Below are 11,132 nucleotides of genomic sequence, written 5' to 3' on the forward strand. Positions count from 1 at the left end.
GGCCTGCTTTTCTTCAGCAGGGACAGGGGAGATGGTTAAAATTGACGGGAAGATGGATGCAGCCAAATACAGGTACATTCTGGAAGAAAACCTGTTGGTATCTGCACAAGACCTGAGACTGGGACGGAGATTTATCTTCCAACAGGACAATGATCCAAAACATAAAGCCAAATCTACAATGGAATGGTTCAAAAATAAACGTATCCAGGTGTTAGAATGGCCAAGTCAAAGTCCAGACCTGAATCCAATCGAGAATCTGTGGAAAGAGCTGAAGACTGCTGTTCACAAACACTCTCCATCCAACCTCACTGAGCTCGAGCTGTTTTGCAAGGAAGAATGGGCAAGAATGTCATTCTCTCAATGTGCAAAACTGATAGAAACATACCCCAAGCGACTTGCAGCTGTAATTGGAGCAAAAGGTGGCGCTACAAAGTATTAACGCAAGGGGGCCGAATAATATTGCACGCCCCACTTTTCAGTTTTTTATTTGTTAAAGAAGTTTAAATTATCCAATAAATTTTGTTCCACTTCACGATTATGTCCCACTTGTTGTTGATTCTTGACAAAAAATAAAAAAATTATATCTTTATGTTTGAAGCCTGAAATGTGGCGAAAGGTTGCAAGGTTCAAGGGGGCCGAATACTTTTGCAAGGCACTGTATATTTGTGAGTCACAAATGTCTTCATTTGAAAAATGTTGCACTTTTTAACTAAATTTAGAATCACATTTACACTGTATTTCTGATTATTTTGTATTGTGATCTTTAGTAAAAATTGAGATTGACCCCAGACTTCCTAATCTGTATTTGAGGGTAGCAAAAATATTGTCAACATCCTTTTGTAAAATATTGCCTCTATATTGTATTGTATAGCATTTTCTTTTAAGCAAGGAACATTTTCAATTAAACTATCATTTCGGTTTTGTTAGCAGACATAATTGATCTTGACATCACTTTCTGAAAGTCTTTTTTTTTTTTTTTTTTTTAATCTTTTTAATTGAAAACTGCCAACAAATAGAATGATTGATGTATTTTGATTAGATTAGGAATTACAGTAATAAAAAAAAAGCCTGAAGAACAGATTCACTTTATTTTTAAATGTCTTTGACAGAAAGGTGAAAGAGGTCTGTGCTGTATTTTCTTGTGATTGGAAAGACTTTGTACGGGTAAATAGTGCAGGCTTGCAGCACTGTCCTTTACATGTCTCTCTCTGTGTTTCTTCCAGCACAAAGCCTTCCTCCCTCCTTGCCCGGTCTTTGTTCAAACCTTAATTGACATTTTATAACTAGTTGTAACCTCTTGTTCGTCATCTCTTGTTGTACTTGACATTCTTTCTCTCATTTAGGTTATGAAAAATCAAATTTTTTCTATCTATGTATTTAAAAATAATGATAAATAAAATGCAAACAATTCAGCCTGCAGTTACTTCAAATTATTCCTTATCAGGAATATGAAGTAATTATTAATTTAAGTGTTATATTTTTGTATTAGGAATGTTTTGTTGTAAATTACACAAGGATGTGGCAAGACATTTTTGTTTCCTGAGATATTAAAGGAAAACACAATTTTCATTTAATATTTGTTTGCACTTTAAAAATCAAATATTTTCTATGATTGTATTTGAACAGGTTCAAGAGAAAAGCGTTCACTGTGAATTTCCAGCATAATCTAGCATATTTTATTCAGTTATACGTAGAGTATTTTAATGCAAAAGCATGTAATGAGAAAAGTATAAAAATATTATGCTCAAAGAAACGTATTTCAACATATAAAAACATTTCAACATTTTAAAACAAGTCCATGTTTACCTGAATTCATAATTCCTAAATTCATAATGCCGCTTATTACAAAAAAGACACCCACTCATCAAATACAAATATTATTTGCTCAAATTTACCAAATCATGCACCAAATCATTTGGTGACTTCACAATATTCACCGTAATCTGTCATTTGCTGAGATGGCTGTGACATTACTTAACCACTGCTGACCTCTTCTGGTTAGTTAAGAGAATGCAGTGTTATAAACTGGCAATTTTGGTAAGCAAATTTTGTTTGCGTTTACATGTATGTCATTGATGCAGCCATTTTCTGAACTGCGCATACTCAGGCAATCATAAAATTTAATTATATTCAATTTTTAAAAAATAATAATAAAATAATAATAATAATATTCAATTTTATATTCAACTCTTCTTGAAAAGCTAAATTGGGGAGTGAAAATCACACTTCATATTCGTACATTGAGATTTAATGGAGCCTTTTGGAACTTCTTATGCAGTAAAATATTTTTTTAATCTTTTCAGAGGTCGAACAAATTGAGGCCATTGCAAAATTTGATTATGTGGGCCGCAGTCCTAGAGAGCTGTCGTTTAAGAAAGGAGCCTCTCTGCTTCTCTATCATCGGGCATCTGAGGACTGGTGGGAGGGTCGACACAACGGTGTGGATGGGCTGATACCTCATCAGTACATTGTGGTGCAAGACATGTAAGTGACAATTAGTGCATATGCACGTACATGCACAAACAGTACATCTAAACGCCACAACAAATCAGTGTATCCGCCTGATCTTCAATACAATGCTGAAGATAATTTTCAACACAGACCATATTATTACATTACAAGTTGTGGTGATGGGATGAGAGGCAGTGTACACCCCATTCTGGTCACATTTAAGGTAGATTAATAACCATTCACACTTCGTCACACCTAGGAACAACTTAATGTTTGTGCTACAGTTCAAAAACTCATTACTGTCATGCTGCTACTCCTTCAGGGATGATGCGTTCTCAGATAGCCTCAGTCAGAAAGCAGATAGTGAAGCCAGCAGTGGGCCACCCCTAGATGATAAAAGTTCATCCAAAAACGACGGTCCTTCACCATGTGAACAATCACCCGATTATAGCTTTGGAGGTGTCATGGGCAGGTCAGTAAAATCGATGATCTCTTTTTAAGCCATTGGTTTGTTATGTGACAATATGTGTGGTTGATGCCTCGCCGTAGGGTCCGATTACGTTCCGACGGAGCAGCAATTCCAAGGCGTCGCAGTGGGACAGACACTCAGAGTCCAACCAGAGTGCCTGACACTCCTCCTCGGGCTACTGCTTGTCCCAGCAGCCCCCGTAAGATGTCCGTCAACAAGGCACGAATTGAAAGCCCAGAAAAAAGGCGACTTGGGACATTTGGTAGTGCAGGAAGTATAAACTATCCTGAAAGGAAGAACTATCCTGAGGGTCATCCGCTGAGGCCCATGTCAGGGGCCACTCGTCACAGCAGCCTTGGGGACCACAAAGCACTGGAAGCTGAGGCGCTAGCTGAGGTGAGACTCTGGTGTTTCTTGTGAGTTTAAGCAAATTCTTGTGAGAATGTTTTTGTAGAAAACAAAAAAATATGCAATATATTTACTTTGATCGACATAATGCTTCAAATTCAGGTATAACCGTAACCTAAATATTGATGTCTTGAGATACAAGTATCTGTTTCTCCGTCTTAAATGCAGAAGTGTGTAGTAAGTTAGTAAAGCGTTCAATTAACTCAGTTACATTTGCTTGGGTAACTTTTTGGGAAAATATACTTCTAAGAGCAATTTTACCACACCATACTTTTTACTTGAGTAGATTTGTGAAGTAGAAACACTACTCATACTCAGCTACTTCGGGCTACACTACAGTTGTTCTATTCTTTCTCGTTATTTTACATTAATAGAGTTTATTTTTGCTATAGATGCCGACAGTGGCTCTACCTGTTTAACATAAGTCGGCCGGTTAAATCTCGTGTCACTTTTAAAGCGCCGCAAAAATTTAAGTATCTGACATAGTCAACATTACTTAAAAGCGCGCATTTCAACAACTCTCCCAGTTTTTATTTGGCACCGATAGACCATGAATACCAGAGATGTGATTGTTCTAATTTCATGGTAGGAAATGTTTTTTCTCCACTAGAGGGAACTCATGCTCTTTGGGCAGGTAATGTTTCATTTTTGTGTATTTCTTTGTAAGAGATGTAAGATGTAAGAGTCTAAGTACAGTATTGTATAACAGTTCATGAACATGTGCTGAGAAAAAAAATACCTTTTTAAAAATAACATATCAGACTAAGCAGTACTCGCAATGTTACTCATTATTTGAATATTCCTTTCACCTAATACATTTTTACTGGTACTTGAGTATATTTTTGTGGTGACTACTTTTTTACTTTCACTTGAACAATATTATTCTAAGTAACACTCTTACTTGAGTAAAAGGTTTGACCACTCTACCCACCTCAGCTTAAATGTGGTAGTTATAGCTAGATAGAGTACACCACACTTGCCAACGATGCATCAATTTATTTTTCACGATGTCATTACAAACAATGGTTAAAATACAATATTAATGAAGTATGTAAACATTTGGGTTGACTATCGTTAAAACTTTGTAATGATGATTAATCTCATGATTTTCATAGTGGAAACACAATAATTGCAAACTAATCACTGTTTCTTTTTTTGAATTTATAATGAATTATATATTTCCATTTTTGTTCTTACTTGTTTGTCGTTGTGTTTTTCAATAACCAAATTTCCATGTTGATTCCTCTTAGCATAAGTGGACAAATAGTATATGCATGTAGCAACCCGCGGTGCTATAGCCGCATGCGGCTATTTAGCGCTGCCCTAGTGCCTCCCTGGAGCTTTTCCAAAACTTTTTGAAAATGGAAAAAGATGGAGGAGGGACATATTATTTGTTTTAATATGGTTACTGTAAGAGAACAAACATGATACTAACATTCTTCCAGTTCATTAATACATATTCTAATGAAGTTAAACTTGAGGCGGCATCGTACAACAAGTAGTCACGTGGTGCGTCATTCTCTATAACAGTGGTCTCCAACCCAGTCCTCAAAGGCCCGATGTGGGTCATGTTTTTTGTTCCTGCCGATCCAGCACAGATAGTTGAACCAATGAGGTTTCTGCTAGCAGCACCTGACTGCAATCAACTGATTGCACTTGTAAAACGCCAGATTGGTGAAAAAGTGTTGTCATTTGTCTGGGTGGAATGAAATCCTGCACCCATAGCAGGCCTTTGAGGACCTGATTGGAGACCACTGCTCTATAGGATGCATTGCAAGGATTATACACATTTAATAATGAAAGCTCAATATGGATTTGTAGTATAAGCGGAGTTTAGGGGGGGGGGGGGGCAGGCCCCTCCTGGTGGCCGAAAAGTGTCATTGCATGTAATTAACTTTCATATATATATATATATATATATATATATATGTTGCAAAACATTAAATGAAACAGAAATGAATGAAATGAATAAAAAAGATATTTTTATAATGAAAAAAAAAATATATATATATATATATATATATATTTTTTTTTTTTTTTTTTTTTTTTTGATTGAAGCAACTTGTTTGGGGATTTAATGATTTAGACACCAATGTCCTACCCATAATATGGCCCCTACACGAAAAGGATTGCTAAAATCAAAACTTTTTTAATTAAAAATTAAATGTGTTCAAATGCAAATATTTGAGTTTCAAATATTTTTTTCGAATTCAAAAACATTTTCTCTATGATTGACATTTTTTTTTTTTTTTTGGATTGAAGTGATTTTTCGTTTGAAAATATATTTTTTTTTGTTTGAAGCAACTTATTTTTTGATTGAATAATAAAGACACAAATGTCCAACCCAAAATTTGGCCCAAACGCAAAACAACATTGCTTCAATTAAAAAAAAAAAAATTGACTTCAATCCCCCCTCAAAATTCAAAGAAAAATAGCTTTCAAATGCATTTTTTTTTGTTTCAAATTTATTTTTGCATTCAAACACTTTTTTTTGATCGAATAATGAAGACACATATCTACCTCCATATGGCTCCACCCAGGGGATACAATTTTTGACTGGGGTAACTACATTGGCAAGACACCTGCGGGCGTACCATATTCAATGAATGACGATCTTTGCTGAAAAGTATAGCTGTCCTAAGCAGCCTGATTTAGAATTCCCCTCAAGAATGATAGGAAACAAAAAAACACTCATTTTCAACTTATTTTTATAAATATTCTTGTAAGTTAATTTTATTGCTGACACTGAGTTTTGGGGTCATCAACATGTTGTACCCCCCCTGCCCCAAAAGTCAAACTCCGCCTATGATTGGTAGCCAACTTGGTCATTTAGATAGTAGGCAGTAGGTAGTATGTTGCCTTCATTGTAAGGCTTATATAAGGCTTTTAATTTTTTGCGGCTCCAGACATATTAGTTTTTTGTTTTTTGGTCCAATATGGCTCTTTCAACATTTTGGGTTACCGACCCCTGAGTTAACACTACAACCAGTTCTAGCTGTTCTCCTGCATACAGCTGTTTTCTCCTCAACCAGGACATAGAGAAGACCATGACAACAGCGCTACATGAGCTTCGTGAGCTAGAGCGACAGAACTCCGCCAAGCAAGCTCCTGATGTGGTCCTGGACACCCTGGAGCCCATGAAGAACCCAGTAAGCTCCGAGCCAGCCAGCCCCTTGCACACCATAATGATTCGCGACCCAGATGCGGCCATGCGCCGGAGCAGCAGTTCCACATCCGAGATGATGACCACCTTCAAGCCGACGCTCTCAGCCCGACTCGCCGCTGGCACTCAGTTGCGCCCCCCGCCCATGAGACCGGTTCGCCCCCCACCTACCCAGCATCGCACGAGCAGTTCAAGTTCTTCTGGGGTGGGCAGTCCAGCTGTCACGCCCACAGATAAAATTTTCCCCAGTAACAACGCAGCAGCCGGGTCCGGCATGAATGTGTCTCCTGATGGTGCTGACAAATCTGGCACCATGTAGCAAAGGTCAAAAGAGGGCTGGAAATGAGCCTGAAACTCATTGGCTAGTATGTTGGTGATTGATTTAATTTGGATAACAGAAATTAATGCTGAGTGAACAGAGACATTTCCTACAGCTCAGGGAGATGACAGTCCAAATGACAAAACATTTTATTAAAGAGTACATGGTGAGTAAAATCCGCAGATAAGTCACGCCTCATTCAGCAGCACTATCTCTTTAGTTTCCACCGTTATAAGTTTAGCTTTTCAGATGCCGTATCTGCTCTTGATGTGGTAATGTTTACTGCCCCATATGAAAGTTCATAGAGGGAGGTAAAGAATCTTTTTGATGTTCAGTGTTAATTGTGTGAGGAAGTAGAGAAGCTGGTACATAATGATATGAGGAATTTTTGATTATGTTGGGGAGAAAGAACAAGTTTCAGATATAATTCTATTAAAACAGCCTGTTGCCTCTCACATCGTTTAGCTCTCCAAATGCTTGGGGCGATGTGCCACAAACTGTGATGTTTTATCTCAGTTTTCTGCCTGAATTCACTCGACTCTGTCAGAAGCCCCTGAAGTGAAGAGTTGCTATGGTGATGCAGATGGGTAGAGGGCTGCAAAGGTGCGATAGTTTCAAGCTTTGCCTTCTTTGGAACTACTTCTAACCACAATGTATGTGCATAACAGTGTATCAGTTTTGACCTCAAGGCCGACTCACCAAATCTGTCTCCATGGAGGCTGGACATTTGGACTTGTACACTTCCCAGTGCACATTTAATGCATCAAGTGGGCTGGTGAAGACATTGAGGCGCGGCGATACTTGAACTATTAAGTCGAAGAGATAACACATTTGTGGCAATAGGCTTGTCAACCATTGGAAGCATACCTAAGTAGGACATGTATTGTAAAAGCACTTGCGGTCGCTATGGCCACAATATGTGGCCTGTATATGATAGACCCAAGTAATGCTTCCACTAATTGTTAAAATCCTGTCGTAATTGTGTAAATAGTGTGGGTGTTTTTTTTTGTTTTTTTTTTTGGTAAATGTTTTGATTTGGCATAGACTTAATACAGAAGAGGGAGGTGGTCGACAAAAGGGTACTTGCAAAAATGTCGACCAAACAACCCTTTAATTGTTTTCAGTACAATCCAAAAATATTCTCTGGCTTTTTGAACTGAAATACTGCTGTACTGTGAATACAATTGCTCAGTGTGTACTGTGCATCCAGAAAGAAGGGTAAACAATGGGCAATAGTACTGCTGGACTACAATAAGGACATAACATTAAGCCCTCAATACCACTGACCTTAAACTTGATTGATCAGAGATTGGGACTAAATGTCCCATTGAGTCTAATGCCTAATGTTACCCTATTCACAGAATTTACCCTCACATTTTATTATGTAACAGCCCCATGATCCCAATTTTTTAATCACAACAGCTCATCTTTAAAAAATTTAAAAAGGGTTTTTCATTTTCATATTTCTGAAAAATATATAGCATAAGAAATTACATTGGCAGAAGTATTCATAGTCTTTGCTTAATACTTTAGTCATGCACTGTTGTGCGGTAATTACACCCTCAAATCTTTTTTTTTTTTTTTTAAATAAATATTACACTACAAGCTTGGCTCACCTATATTTAGACATTATTGCCCCTTTTTGGTAAAAGTGATTTATTAGTTTATTTGCAAATAATTCCCCAAAATTCACATCGTCACATTGTCATAATGTGGTGGTGTGTGTTGATTTTTGAGAGGAAAAGAATAGATTTTGTCTTGAATGATGAGACTGCTACATAAAATCTGTAAAAAGCGAAGCTCTGTGAATACTTTCAGAATGCATCCTGCACAATGCTGGGAACTGGATTGGTTCACCCTTCTTGGTAAAGGTCTTAATTTGAAAACTTGAAGTATGTCAGGTCAGCACGATGTAGGAGTATCTCATCTAATCCACCTCACTGTAATGCGATCTGCAATTGGAAGCCACCCTTCCTGCTTAGACTTCACATGTTCTCCCTTTACTGTTGTGGGGGTTTTCCAGGTACTCTGGCTTCATTCTACATTCCAAAAAGATTTAAGCTTAATTGAAAACACTACATTTTCCAATGTCTAAATGGCTGGTGCCAGTTCAGGGTGAAGCCTGCTCTGCCTCGTGCCTAAAGTCAGCATCTTACTACTTCCAACCACGGTGAGCACAAACAGTATAGAAAATGGATGAACTTCCTGATGTTCTACTCCTTGATTTATAAACTATATATCAGTTAAATATATATGACACATTGCTTTAAAATGGAGAAATGTCACATACGGCATTAAAGTTAGCTGTATTTATAATGTCACTACAAAGATCTTCTGAAGCACCATTAAATGTAGTTGTTATGCTCTGATTTTCTTTGGAGTGTAATGGCTTTTATCGCTTGTCATTACAACAACTCTGGCATCAGGATCTTAATGAGCCTGTCTGTAGTGCATGGTTTCTGCAGTAATATCAGCGCTAATTAAAAATAAAAGGCTTTTATGATTGGCTTTCGCAGATCAAAAAACATTCATTTTACTCCAAATGTCTTGATTTTCCCTAAGCGTATAGTGGGAAAAAAATCAGCTTGTAGCAGTAGCTCAAATAGAAAAATGTGAAATACTCAAGCATGCAAACCAGGCACTTATTTTATGTGTTTTATTTCCTGGCATGTAGACCTACTGTCAGGTAAAGTCCATCCCAGCTTTCTCGAGTTATACAGGGCACTTTGCTTCTCCCGCTGGTGGCTGATTGTACAGTCAGCTAATTTGAAAAAAAGGATGTTCAGTACTGGACTGTACTTTAGTTATGTATGCCTGTGTTAAACATGACTTTGCACCTGTTAAATTGTATGTACAAAATATGCGAATGTTCATAAGAGAACATGAAAATGACAAGAGGATAACGTTAGACTGTTTTATTTATAAACTAATGTGCAAATGTTGGACATTTGAGTGCCTTTTGTGCACCACGTTTTTTTGTTGTTTTTTTCCCCCTAGTTGCATTTTTTATACATTGTCTATTAGTTGTCATATTTATTATGAATGTTACTTTTCTATTATTCCTTTCTATTGCTATTTTTGCAATAATTTGTCCAGGGTCATAATGAACTGCTTTTCTGTGCAGAATCAGAGGGGAGGAAAAACATTTCAACCACTATGCACCTAAGCTACTGGTTTCCAAGTTCAGTAGGTTCCTCTCAGAATATTTATTGCATCTTTTTGTTTTTCTGGTGATGTGTCTGTGCTGTGCCTGAGCCATAAACTCAGATTATTGTATAAAGCAAACAAATTGGAGTATTGATGGAAAGCAAATGCAAAAATGAGGGATTCTACTTGTTGAGTTTAAGGCACATTGTTACTTTGTGTTTTCCTTACATGTGATGTAAAAGCTCATTTACTCTCCTGAAATGGTTGTTGAGCAGGTGCATTATGATGCTGATATAAAAAATAAGACACAAGATATACAAAGCATTACTGTAAGAGAGACGAATGTTTTTGCGTATTTGTGATGATGACGTGTGAGTTGTCAATTTTCTCTTTTAATTGTTTGTCTTGTTGTGAGTGTCTGGTCTATTAGAAGCCTGTGATATACCTTACCACTAAATGGATGTTGAAAATATGGGCATCCAAATAAAACTATTATTGATCATTGGACTTATTTGGGTGATTTTTTTTTAAAAGGTTGATCTAAATTCCCTGCATATACAACCCCCTAGCAAAAAGTATGGAATCACCAGTCTCGGACGAGCACTGACTCAGACATTTTATTATGTAGAACAAACTCTGATAAAAAGCTTGTAAAAATAATTAGTTCCAAAGTGCAACTCCTTGGCATTCACTCTAAAAGAAATGAATAAAAAAACATTGTGGTGGTCAATAAATGTTACTTTTATAGAGCAAGTGCAGGGAAATACATATAGAACCACCCCATTCTGAAGAAAAAAAATATGGAATCACTCCATTTTGAGTAAAAAGTACAGACAAACCCAGTCAATAATCTTTCCTTTATTGGGCCCCTGCCTCAGATTAGATCTGCTCGTTAGTCAGCAGTTAAAAACAGTGCAGTTATCACACCTTGGAGGGCTGCTGGATTCACAAGAATCATGGCTTCAATAAGAGAGATGTCTCTTGAGACCAAGGAGAGGATTATCAAACTACTTGAAGAAGGTAACGCTACACATATGGTTGCCAAAGATGAGGGCTATTCACAGTCAGCTGTATCAAAAATTTGGACCAAGTACAAACAGCATGGCAAGGTTGTTAAAGTTAAGCGTACTGGTCGACCGAGGAAGACATCCAAACGTCATGACAAACAACTAAAG

General features: G+C 37.2%; 1 protein-coding gene across 3 annotated transcripts in view; it reads left to right on the forward strand.

The window, feature by feature from the left end:
- Nucleotides 1-10,456, forward strand: part of srgap3 (SLIT-ROBO Rho GTPase activating protein 3) — a 140,314-nt gene extending 129,858 nt beyond the window's left edge. For all 3 annotated transcript variants that reach the window (XM_057846139.1, XM_057846137.1, XM_057846140.1), the window contains 4 exons: nucleotides 2,304-2,484; nucleotides 2,774-2,923; nucleotides 3,001-3,316; nucleotides 6,361-10,456. In XM_057846139.1, coding sequence (XP_057702122.1) covers nucleotides 2,304-2,484; nucleotides 2,774-2,923; nucleotides 3,001-3,316; nucleotides 6,361-6,810 — 1,097 coding nt within the window. In that variant the 3' untranslated portion in view covers nucleotides 6,811-10,456. The remainder of the gene's footprint in view (nucleotides 1-2,303; nucleotides 2,485-2,773; nucleotides 2,924-3,000; nucleotides 3,317-6,360) is intronic.
- Nucleotides 10,457-11,132: the final 676 nt, after the last annotated feature.

Source organism: Corythoichthys intestinalis, chromosome 9 (genome assembly GCF_030265065.1).
Source record: "Corythoichthys intestinalis isolate RoL2023-P3 chromosome 9, ASM3026506v1, whole genome shotgun sequence".
Classification (NCBI taxonomy): Eukaryota; Metazoa; Chordata; class Actinopteri; order Syngnathiformes; family Syngnathidae; genus Corythoichthys; species Corythoichthys intestinalis.